Source organism: Equus asinus, chromosome 12 (genome assembly GCF_041296235.1).
Source record: "Equus asinus isolate D_3611 breed Donkey chromosome 12, EquAss-T2T_v2, whole genome shotgun sequence".
Lineage (NCBI taxonomy): Eukaryota > Metazoa > Chordata > Mammalia > Perissodactyla > Equidae > Equus > Equus asinus.
In genome coordinates, this window is record NC_091801.1 from 45,279,758 (window position 1) to 45,292,374 (window position 12,617).

At 44.5% G+C, this 12,617-nt stretch overlaps 1 protein-coding gene and 1 long non-coding RNA gene across 2 annotated transcripts in view; one reads left to right on the plus strand and one right to left on the minus strand.

Annotated features, from left to right (window-relative positions):
* Window positions 1-1,768, minus strand: part of LOC123275802 (uncharacterized) — a 68,938-nt gene extending 67,170 nt beyond the window's left edge. The window contains exon 1 of the long non-coding RNA XR_006511886.2: window positions 1,670-1,768. This is a non-coding gene — a long non-coding RNA (uncharacterized lncRNA). The remainder of the gene's footprint in view (window positions 1-1,669) is intronic.
* A 798-nt stretch (window positions 1,769-2,566) lies between these two features.
* Window positions 2,567-12,617, plus strand: part of SDC2 (syndecan 2) — a 102,639-nt gene continuing 92,588 nt past the window's right edge. The window contains exon 1 of the mRNA XM_014847761.3: window positions 2,567-3,369. Within this exon, the coding sequence (XP_014703247.2) occupies window positions 3,310-3,369 (60 nt within the window). The 5' untranslated portion in view covers window positions 2,567-3,309. The remainder of the gene's footprint in view (window positions 3,370-12,617) is intronic.

Consider the following 12,617-nt stretch of genomic DNA (forward strand, 5'->3'; position numbering starts at 1 on the left):
ACCTGCTATACTTAATGTATTAGACATACTCCACAAAATTCTACCGAATTTTAGTCCTCAGTTAAAAAAAAATCCAATTAGTAAAACATACAAATAGGCTGCTATAGATTGAATGTTTGTGTCCCCTCAAAATACATCCAAGGTGATAGTATTTGGTGGTGGGGCCTTTGGGAGGTGCTTATGTCATGAGAGCACAGCCCTCATGGAGGGGACCAGTGCCCTTATAAAGGAGGCTCCAGAGAACTCCCTCACCCCTTCCACCAGGTGACGGAGGACACAGCGAAAAGACAGTCATCTATGAACCAGGAAGCCAGCTCTCACCAGACATGGAATCTGCTGGCACCTTGATCTTGGACTTCCCAGTGAGAAATAAATTTTTGTTGTTTTTAAGCCACTCAGTCTATGATATTTTTCTCATAGCAGCCCTAAATGACAGCCTTCCGTCATTTCCAAGCTTAGACATGTTCCTCACACCAGCGGACATCCCCTGGCCCCTACGCCCACCCCCACTCAGCACAGGCAGCTTTTTTGTAGCTAGCTCTTATGTAGGATATTTTACTATTAGTGCTTTTCATACCTTCAGATTATCCTTTTGGCCACACCTGTTAATGCATTTGACTGTAAGATCTTGAATATTTATTTGTTATCATATACCTGATATTGTATGATTCTCAAAATGGTACCATCTCCTTGTCACATATATACTCAATGCTGCATGACATTTAAAAAAAACAAGTCACTGAGAGTCTCATAAACACCAACAGCCTTGGGTTATATCTTTGGATGCATGGACAGATCCATTATTTCAACGCAGGCATCTGCTTATTCATTTTTATCACTGTCCGCCCAGGCTGAGCCAGAGAGCGGCAGCCATGCTTCTTGTTAGGCAGATGCCCCAGTGACAGCAATCTCTGTGAAAGCCGGTGAATGAGTGCATTTTCCCCTTTTATTGGAACCCTAAGTTATTTGACAGATTCCTAAGTGTTGGGGAACAAAGGGGTGTGGCCTTGCCTGAAGGGTGGAGAGCAGCCTAGGGCTCTTTTGGGGGTAGAGGTGACACTTCTTGGCTCTTTGCATTTCTCTCACATTGCTCATTATTTTCCGGAACCTCCTTTCATAAGTCCCCCCAGCTCACGAAATTCTTCAACCCACAGAGAATCCATCTTAAAAATACGGCTATAGTTCATTCTTCCAAAAACCAAGCAGGCCCCCCTACATGGACCCACAGGTGCCAGCTGAGTTTCTGTGGAATCAGAAGCATCTGATGATACAAATTCCAGCCTCCTGATCTTTTTCTTCTTTTCCTCCTCTTTTGCTCACTCTTGTATTTCTCCACATTATCTTTTTCGCTGCCAGTGCCTTAGATTTGCCCAAGGGGAGCTTGGCAGTTGGCACTCAAAACCAAAGAGCTGGATGTCTCTGACTTTTGAGTTGTAACTCTCCAGTGCTCTAAAATGTCTTTCTTTGAGATTTATTACAGGGAAAGGTTACTAAGACATCGTAATTCCCACTTAGAGTATGACTGTATTTTATCCTAATTTCAAATATTACCATGGTGTATTATCTATACATTTACATCTTTGTATCTTAAAGGTTCACAACTCTTATGCAGTAGAGATTGAGTTTTAGATAAAAACTTACTCAAGAACTATTGTGTGTCTTTACCTACCGGGAATGGGAATACACAGTGGTGAATAAGACAGAAAGGTCCCTGGTCTCCGGCAGTGGGCATTCTAGGATCACGATGGTTCCATAATTCATTCACTTGTGAGTCAGAGAGAAAAACAGTGTTAGAAACTGGAAGGGAATATGCATTTGTCATGTGCTGTAGTATACCATAGACACAGAATTGAAAAAATTTTCATAACAAAATATTTCAGATCAATTACTTCCACTCAGGAAATACATGCTCATTATTTTCTTCAGACTAGAAATTACTTTATCCCTCTTTTCTTTGAAGTTCTCTTAAATCTGTTATTATTCAGGGTCTCTATCCAATTTCTCATTAAAGTGCCCTATTTGTAGCTTCCAAATGTTAACACCTCTATGCCGAAACGGAGCCTACAAAATGCCTTAGGGGCTTCAACTGTGTGTGAGGCAGAAATGGTATTTAAGTTCTTAATGAAATTGTGAGCTTTTAAAGTGTATTCTGGGTTTATAGGGGTCTTCCTCCACTTCCCCTTCTTGGGGCAAGGGGTTGGGAGGGTGCGAAATACTCAATACACGTTTATTACATTTATTGTCTTCTCTTTTAAAATACGATTTTCATGAACTGGCGATTTGTGAATACAATGCTTGAAGGCATCTGTAAACTTTGTGCGTTTTTCTCCAACTCTCAAGCAGTTTCTTTCTACTGCTCTAATTCTCGCAAGCTAATATGCAGCTAAATAACGTCTCCCATTGCCTCAACGATCTTTCTCCAGAAAGTGAAACTGAAGAGAAAAAAGACAAGACAGAAGGAAAGAGGACGCAGGAGGAGAGAGGAAAAGGTAGGAGAGGAGAGAGGGGAAAAGGGAGCAATAAAATGAAGGAGCCCCGGAGCCCGGAGCATTGATTGCGGACGAGCAGACCCAGGGAAGGCACAGCGCAGAGCCGCCGGCGCCCACTGGTCCACGGAGCTGCCAATCGGGGCGTAATCCTGTAGGAATTTCTCCCAGGTTTAGCTGGGAGTCACACTGCCGCCTCCTCTCTCCGACACCCGGAGAAGCAGGCTCGGGAGGGAGAGTGGGAGGGAGCGAAAGGAGAAGAGGAGGACGAGGACAAGGAGGAGGACCCGGACGAGGAGGAGGACCCGGGGAGGGAGGCGGCGGCGCGAGAGGAGGAGGGGCGCAGCCGCTGAGCCACTAGCCTGGCTCCGACGCGCTTCTCTCCAGATACTCCGGGAGCTCCAGTCGCGCGGACTGCGCGCCCCCATTGCTCTGCCCCCAAACTTCAGCTGCAGCTACATTCCAAGCCATCTAATTTATTCCTCAAAACCAGAAACTGAGCCGCGACACGGGGTAGGAGTCCGCGGAGGAGTAAAACAACGGCAGAGCAAGAAGAGCTCCAGAGAGCAGCCTCCCTGGAGCGACAACTCAGCCTCAGGAGTGCAGAAACCAACAAGTGAGAAGGAGCCGCGGTCCCGGGGCGCAGCCGCGGGCAGTGGGAGCAAGCGAGCGCCCCCGAGCCCGGAGCTCGAGCCCCCGAGCCCGAGCCGCGGTCGCTGCGGCTGCTCTGCTTCGGATTCCTCTGCGCGGGCTGCGCTGGGCTAGAGGCTTCGCTTCGTCCTGGTTGCAAGCGTCGGCTGGGAGCAGCCGGTCTCCGGGGAATATGCAGCGCGCTTGGATCCTGCTTACCTTGGGCTTGGTGGCCTGCGTGTCGGCGGAGTCGGTGAGTGAGCCAGGCGGGGGACACGCGCGTCGTTTAGGGTGCTCAAGGCCGAGCGGAGTCTGTAGCGCCCGCAAGGAATCGGGGAGCGCCACCTGGGGGATTCCACCTCCCCACCCGCAGACGCGGCGCTCGGTCCCCCGGGATCTGCTAGGATAAATGCACTCGCTCCACCACGCCATTCTCGCCTTCCTTTCCCGCAGAAAAGCGCCGCTCGCTCGAGTGGCCCCGAGGTCCCCGGGGATGAGGGTGCGAGAATCCCTGTTTTGTCTGACCGCACAGGCCCCTGAAGTCACTCCCAACTTCTTCGCCCTCGGAGGGGTCTTGTTGCGTGGCCCAGGAAGACCGAGGGAAACGGTGGCCGGAGACAGGAGTCGGGGTAGGGCCTTCGAGGGAACGGGTCCCCTCTGCGCGCCCCCCGGGACGCAGGGACGACCTGAAAACTTTGGGGTCCCTCCGCACACCATCCCCCGACGCCAGCTTACCTATTCGATTGAATGCAAGTTCTGGGGAGATGGAGCCCAGATTTAAGAAACCCAAGAATATCCGGAGAGGAAAGTTTGGAAAAGTTCTTTTGTTTGATGTTCCCTGTGGTTGGGGCGAAGTAGCAGACACTACGTGGAAACGCTACCCGCGGAGGCGCAGTCTGCGGTCCCGCAGGGGGTGCTCGGAACGCGACCGAAAATGCTGGGGCGCTGGTTGCTGGAATCCCAGTGCTACGGTGACCCCCTCCTCTTGAGGGGCGGAGGGCGGCCGCGGGCCCTTAGGGGCAGGAGGACATTTTACTACGGATTGCTCTGGAGTGCGGCATGCAGGGTGAGGCGGCGTGCGTGTGACACTGCGCTCGGCTTCGGGTTGCCTGACCGCTCCGGGGCCGAGGCTTCCAGCCCCCACGCTCGCCCTTGCGGGCCCGGGCGGGAGTGCTTCCGAGGCCTGGAGGAGCCTCTTCTGCGGTCAGGGCCGGCTGCGGGCACCCAGCCTTCCTCCCCAGCCCCGGCTGTGGGAACTTGGTTTCTTCTCCTTTGACTTGCGTTTGGAGCTTGTTTCCCTGCATCGCCCAATGAGCGCCCTCTAAAGGGAACTGCCTCGTAGGCTTCCCCTTATCGGTGGCGGTCCCTACCTGGGCGCCCGGAGCTTTGTCCGGCTGGGTGGAAGCGCCGCACCGTTCGGTCCGCAGCCTCAGTGCAGTCTGGGGCCTCGGTTATGGAGGGCAGCAGTTTCTGTCCCTTCTCGTTCCCCGTATCTCCTCCCTTTGCCACCTAATAACTTGTCTATTTTTAAATTACTGAACCGTCTCCTCGAAGACGGATGATGCCATCTTTAAGGGTGGTTTTGTGAGTTTTTCCTTCTCGCCTTTGAAGTGTGGCTTCTCTTTTCTCCCGTTTTTTTGAGTTAATGCAGTTTAGGATTGGGAAACCTCTTTGGCCCTGAGCAGCAGATGGGCATTTTCATCAGTCTGGGAGCCTCTGTGTGTGCTGGCAGATCTTCACACTTTACCCAGGATTAGAGAGCACGGAGAATTGTAAACTGAACAGAACTGATGAATGTTTGGGTGCTCAGGCTGTAAAACAGAACTCCGAGTCTTGCTAACATTTCTCCTCGGCAAATGATCATTTAGTCTGTTGGGAGTGGTAATCTCCCACTCAGTTATGAACTTTGGCTTGTACAAAAAAACGGGGGGAGATTCTCTGTTTATTTCAGGAAAACATCATTGCTCATCTTGTTGCAAAACAGGGCAAAGGGAGAACTCCATCTCAAGGTTTTCAAGAGAAGCCTGCCTAAAGAGCTGCACAGGCTTAAGGAGTCCTGTTCAGGGATTTGCTAGGAAATGTTACTGTTTGGAGATGCTAGGGAAAGAATGTCTATCTTTCGCCTCTTTGGGTTTTTGCATAAATCTGGCAGTGGCCCTTAAGGAAGCTTTTTGTCTGAACTATACTCGTCCTCTATGGTGACACCTTTCCTCTGAACTCATTATCTTTGGGGTTTTGATATTTCTCATTTCCCACCAAAATGGGCTGCTTCCCGAGTGAGCTGCTTCACTGTGGTAGATACTGTTTTCACTAATTGGAATATCATCCAAAAGGGTGATTAGATATTTTTAAAATGTCAATTTGGAGACTCTAGCAGAGTCTTTGTTAGGCAATGAGTCAGTCTTTCTCAATAGAAGCTGTTTCAAAGCCCAGGATGGCTAATAGTCCATTTGAATTACTTTTCAGTCTCTGTTTCATGTATAGAAGCATAAATGTACGCAAAGTTGAAAGACTTAATTTTTCAACATTTAGCCATTATAGTTCATTATTCCCAGTACTTTGCATTTTAATTTGAAAACTGCAACTGTTTCCTGGGAGTTAGGAGTAGTAGTGATTGTCTGAGCTTAAAGCCTCTCTTTAAAAGGAAGAAAGGAAAAATGTCTGCAGTCAGTGAATTCTTGAGTTTTCTGCTAAGCTCAAGAGGAAAAAAAAAAAGGTTCTCAGGAACTAAGGCTCAAAGCTGTCTGTGAAAAGGCCCTGGTGGCCCTTCCTTTATGGACGACAGAGAGCAGGGAAAGCCTGTTCATGGTGATGCAGTCATACTTTCCACCGGCAGGTTAGGGCTTTTCACTGCAGGAATAGCGTGCAAGGGGAAAGACTGACGGAGTGTGGCGGTAGTGACATGCTGCTGTTTTTCTATGCATTTTTTACATGATTGTTTATCTTTAGAAATAACATATTGCAGACTGCTATAAATGTATAATTTGAACTGGAAATATGTTTAAGAAAAGGAAGTGTTTTGAACTAGTGGAATTTTGTACACGTGCTTCGATGTGTGTAAATTAAAAGAAACTGTCAAGTCATTTGGACTCATCCATTTACTTCTCAGTCTATTATGAAAGGCTTTGGAAAGTTTGCATTAGAAGGAAAAATAAAATTGGAACCATATAACCTTTTGCAATTCTTTGAAGAATATATTTTGGCTCTTCTAGTAATGAAATGAATTATTTTTGCTAGGGAATTTTGTGGATGCAAGGGCTCTTTCTCTGTTAGTTGGATATTAGCCGTAGATAGATGTCGTTTAAGAAGGAAAGATTTTGTAAGAACAGGCTCGCAGAAGACGGGCGTGCTGGAAAGAATTTGCGTATGTTCTCTAACACCTACTTCTGGGACCTGGAACATCTACTTTTGGTGGTGGTCATCATTTGAAGGGCTGTGTAACATGATCACTCACATGGCACCTTGAGTAATCATCAGTTTGGAAAGGATTTCAAAAGATCGTCTAGTTTTTTCCTGGGCAGCACTAGTTCTCAAGTCTTCAGAAGCCTCCAGAGACCTGACTGGCCAGCTGCAGGTAGCCTGGAGTCTCCTCAGCTTGGCAAAGCCTTGAGGCTGACCCACCCTGGCCGGCTCTGTCATTAAGGTTTATAGGGAGTCTGGTCAAGTCACTGTGCTGTTGGCACATCACCCGGCAGTGATCCAATAGTTCGTGTGAGGAATATCGTCTGAGTTTAGACTCTCACGAGATTGTCTTTCCTTCATTGTCAGAAATCAGACTAAAAGATCTTGCCCATGTTTTCTTCTTCCCAAGGCAGAAGATTGTTATTCATGCCCCTGTTGATGGTACATTCCAGTATCTCAAAAATTGCCTAATTCTTTCGTGGACCAGAAGCCAGAATAAAGTTTTAAAGAAAAAACAAGAAGTAATAAAGAAGAGGCTTTGCTGAAAACAAGCTACTCTCATTTACCTTTTTTAGTCAACTGCTAGTACCATCGTCTTGCTTCTGGTCTTTTGGATTTGAATCTTGAAGACGTCCTTGACTCATTCATCTTTGTTGACTTCCACTTGGCCTTCAAATCCTCCTCCGTGTTGTTCATTCCACAGATAATTTATTCAGCATGTACTAAGTGCTCAGGATAAATGGGTGAGAAACCAGGCCACTCCTCTGTCGTCTTGGAGTTCCCATTCTAGTGACCCAGATAGCTTTCCCCTTCAGTCTTTTCTTTCTTGGGCTCTTGCTAGCTTGTGCCTCCATGTCACCAACCTTGAGTTGCCCTACCTGGCCCAGATGTTCATCTGCTGTTTGATTTATCATGTACCACTTTGATCTGTTGCCTATGGTCCAGAAACCTCCATGTTTCCTTGTTATCATGGTGTGGAGTCTAAATATCTCTGCCAGATTTAGAAAATGCTCCACAGTCTTGCTCCTTCCTGCTTATCCACCCTTGCTCACTCTCCATCTCATCTCCTGGCCCTGGCGCACTGGTCTTGCTGTCATGAACGTTCCTGAGACATAGCTATCTCTTCAGTGTTTCTCCCTTTAAATTCTGTTGATTCAAATCCAAGATCGAGAGAGCTTTTCATGATTGATCCAGCCCTTGTTTTTATCTTTCTGTAAATAGTAAGCAGACTGATGATCAGAATCACTGGAAGTATGTAAAAATACAGATTTTGGGCCCTCCTCTCAGGACAATCTGTATTTTTATGAAGCATCTCAGATGGTTCTAATGAATTAGCCACTTTTAGGAACCACTGGCCTAGGCTGCACACTTTACCCCTTATTATGTGCTATTTTCTGTTAGTCCTGGGGCTCCCAGCAGTAAGATGTTAAGTGACCCTGGGGACAGTACAAAGGGCTTGGGCATGGGAGGTGGACAAGTCTGTTTCATATTCTGGTACTTAGCCACTCACTCAGTGTTAGGACTTGGACAGGATACTAAAACTCCGAGTCATTTAAAAAAATACATTCATGCGTATGCCTATAAATTGGACCTAAGACTGCCGTTATAACCTGACTGTTGTGAGGGTAAAATGAGGGAGAATAGGAATGGTACTCAAGGCACAGAAAGTGACTCTTCCTTTCCTTTCTGGGCCTCGGTTTTCTTGGCTGTGACACAAGGGAGTCATCTCTAATGTTCTTAAGGCTCCTTAGCCCTCTGATATTCTAGACTTTGGCACTGTCTGAGGGAAGGGCCCTTGTTTCCACACCTTTGACTCCAGTGGTAAATACGTGTTGATGCTCTGTATTTAAGTGCAGGTGCCCGTGGCCTGGGCAGTTGGTGTTGGTCAGTTCTGCTGAAGCTCACCTTTGTTCTGGCCGCTGAAGGCAGTGTGGTCTGGGGTCACTGAATCCACCAGCCCCAGGGTTGGACTTGAGCTAGTTTGCCAATGTTGACTGTCTAGACCTCGGTTTCGGGAACATTGTAGTGTTGGTATGAAGAATAATCAAGATATTGAAGTCAAGTCCTGCGCATCATCAGTGACCGTTCTGCTTCCTCCCGTTTCCTTCGGCTGGGTTGAGATCCCAGCAGTCAGGAGGAGAGAGTTACATAGGCATCGCGTGCTGGAGTGCCACCGGTCATCCAGAATGAGGTGGCAGGGTGAGGAGGGAGTGTTGGGGACCTGGGGGCAGAGAGAGGGAGTATTTTTAATTTTTAACGGTACAAATGCATGAAATTTCTCTTTTTACAATTAGAGCTTTGGGTCCTAGTACTATTAAAAATCCCTATTGTGTTTTGACAGGTCTGTTTCTAGGGCAGCGTTAGTGTTAGCAACTAAGCTAGTGGGGTGACTGTCTATGCATAGGAAAGGGTGCCGTTGAAATAGAATTGTGAATGTCAGTTTTTCACAGGTAACTCAAAGAATTGGTAGGACTGGAAGAAGGGGAGAAGCCTTGAAGTCTTGGGAGATTTCTCACTTGAATTTCCCATCAGCAGAGTGGGGCCAAGTCGTGTGCAGTCGGTCATGAGAGAGCCACTTCATGGTCTTGGACTCCAAGCTATAGAGAAATGTTATTAAAGATGAGATGTGTTTTCACAGTTCTTTCCTCTGCTGTTAAATCCAGTTTATGAAAAATGTCACAAAGATGCAGTAAATGTGCCCTTTACAAAGCATTTTGATGTTTATTTCTTTTCTTATGATTATACAGATATATTAAATACAAATAGTACTGATATTTAAGGAGTATGTACAGTTAATAGAGTTTAGCCTCATGATAAAAATGACTCATGGAACAAGATATCCAATTATTAAAGGAAAGTTATTTTTTTTCAAGTTCTTACCCACAGAGTAAAAGTTAAATATGTATTTTTGTGTGACTTATTATTAAATATAAAGATGGTAAAAATAAATGTACAATATTTAGGGCAAAAGTGAGGTTTTGCACACATCTAGTTACTATCTTAATCCCTGTGGGACTTCAGTTTCCCGTGTGTAAAATGGTGGAGTGAACTGGAAAAATTTTAGTATTTATTTTTTCTATATGCTTCAGGATATGATTGGAGAAATGATTAAGATTAACCTAATCAATAAGTAATTATTAAGCTCCTGCCAAATACTGTTACTACTGAAGCAGGGAATTTATTCACATTACAGAAAGGTAAGTCGTTTCTATTAGCTGATGGTAATCAGTTGGCTTGAACTGAGTATTCATCATGTACTGGGATTATATACGTTGCTCTGAATATTCCTGATCTAATATCTAGTGTTTTCCCATATCTTTTCTTATATAAGTCAATGGAACAGCAAGACCACTTGGTGGGGTGGAATCACTTTCATTCCAGATGGAAGACAACATGACTTGATGTAATTTGAGGCTTCTTAAAGGCATAAGTCATGGAGGGGTCTCAGGCTCCTCATTTGGTTTCTAGCCTAGAGCTCCATTTTCAGAGAGGGGGCCTTTACTGGTGTCTTCCCTTTGGTTCCTTTCTGTAGCACTGGAGCCCAGTGTAAGTGCTGTGGAGACCATAAGCAAGAATCTAAACGAGCAGGCAGTATGATAGAGTGACTCAGAGCCTGGGTGCTGGAGGTATGACTTGCCTAGGTTTGAATCCACCTATTTGGGCAAGTTTCTTAACCTCTCTGTGTTCAGTTTTATCATCTGTAAAATGGAATATCCTAAAATAGGTGGTTTGGATTATATGAGACAGAATGGGTAGGAGCTTTTAACGCAGTGGCGTATCCATGCTGCACCTCACGTGGTAGTTACTGTTAGTTTGTTTCCTGGATTTCTGCCTCCCTGAGGAGTGGAGGCTTGGCACACTATGTGGGCTGATCTGATAAGCTCCAGCCCAGAGGCTGGCCCAGAATATGCTTGATTGAACCTGCTTTTTCATAGCAGGGGTTCTCTTGCCTGACCTGGGGAGGCCTAGCTCTCTGTCAAGATACTGGGGATATATTTCGACTCATCTTTTCTCTAAATATGGGCGATGTGAGAGAATATGTCATTGATTATTTCTGGCCCATGAAAAGTTCCTTACAGGGACTGGATGAATCCATGATTGTTAAGGTGTAAAAAGCCCATCTTTTCCAGTAATTTTGCCTCTACAGACCTATCCAAAGGAAATAATCACAGCCGCGTAAATGTATTTATTGAAACCATACTTATAATAGTTAAAAAATTAGAAATAACCTGAGTGTACAATAATAGAGGAATGGTTAAATAAAAGATCATAAATTATACATTAAATATTACATAGCCATTGAAAACGTGCTTGTAACTTGGAAATTGTTTAGAATAGACAAAAAAGTCAAATATAAAACTGTATAGTAAAACTTTGGTTATATTAAATAAATTTATATATATACACATATGTATATACAAACCTGTGTATGTGATAAAATTGCGTAGAACTAAATACACATACATACAAACACAAGTGAGTATAAGGAAAACTGGGGAAATGGGAATAAGAGTGGCGGATTGTGTCAATATCCTTATTGTGATACAGTTTTATAAAACGTTACCATTGGGGGAACCTGGGTAAAGGGTACAAGAGATCTCTCTGTGTTATTTCTTACAACTGCAAGTGAATCTACAATTATCTCAACAAAAATGTTTAATTAAAAAAAATGGCACCAGACCTAGATGGTTTTACAAGTAAGTTCTGCTTATCCTTCAAGGAACAGATAATTGTTGTTCCAGGGCTTTGAGAGTGACGTAAGGCTGTTCTTTTTCATTTTATGAGGTTAGCATTAGTCTGTCAAAACCAGATAAGGAGAGCAAATCTAAAGGCCAGTTTCACTTATGATCATAGAGGCCAACATTTTATATAGAATATTATCAAACTGAATACAGCAGCTTATTAAAAGAATAATGTTGAGTCCAAGTAGGGTTTATCCAAGGAATGCTTGAATGTCAGAAAAGCAGTGTGGTTATTAACAGTTTAAGGGAGATGACGATATAAGCATCTCAACAGATGCAGGAAAGCATCTGATAAAAGTTTATAAAAATGTTAATAAAGGATCTCTAATTTCTCATTAACTGAAGGTTTACTATATTAGGGTTAGTACATCTGTGCTAACAGCTCAATTTGCTTGACATGTTTAGGAACGAAAAGGCCACTGTTTACTGAGTTGTTAGGCAACAGTCTCTAGTTGCATGGGTGACAGGTGTGTGACAGTGCAATAAAGTAGGGGTCATAACATATATAGATTCTAATTCGTATGAAGATGTAGTTCTAGCATTGCCAAATTTGAGTTGTCTGCGCTCCCAAGTTAAGATAAGATAGGAGATGATGGTGAAAGTTTTGGATTCAGGTATATTGGGGTTCAGTTTCTGGTATTACCACCTAAAGCTGTGTGACCTTGGGGAAGTTTCTTATCATCTCTGAGTTTGTTTTTTCAGTGTAAAAATGGGGATTATAATATTTTGAAGATTAGCCTCGTAATGACAGAAAACGCCAACAGAAACCCTGACTGAGGGGCTGGCCTGGTGGCTTAGTGGAAGTTCACGTACTCCTCTTTGGTGGCCTGGGGTTCACAAATTTGGATCCTGGGCATGGACCTACACACTGCTGATCACATCATGCTGTGGCAGTGTCCCACATATAAAATAGAGGAAGATTGGCACAGATGTTAGCTCAGGGACAATCTTCCTCAAGCAAAAAGAGGAAGATTGCCAACAGGTATTAGCTCAGGGACAGTCTTCCTCACAAAAACGAACAAACAAACAAAAAACCCTTTCTGATACTAGATGTTTTAAACACATTTGATTCTGTTTCCTTGTAGCTTTAAGTTTTGTGATTCTGGAATGTATTATACATGCATAAATGTACATGCGTCTGTTTCATGTTTCTCATTTGCATTCTGACCCTTGTCACCAAGGGACATGTATTTTCACAAATATATGACCAATTTATTTTTTACCAGGCAGAGTGTGATGCTGAATTATACCTTTTCTTTCCTCTGTCATCCATTTCCTGAATTACATTCAGCTAAAGCTCAAAATACACGTGTATACAAGTTGGAAATTTAGTTAAGACTTGAAAATCTAATATAGT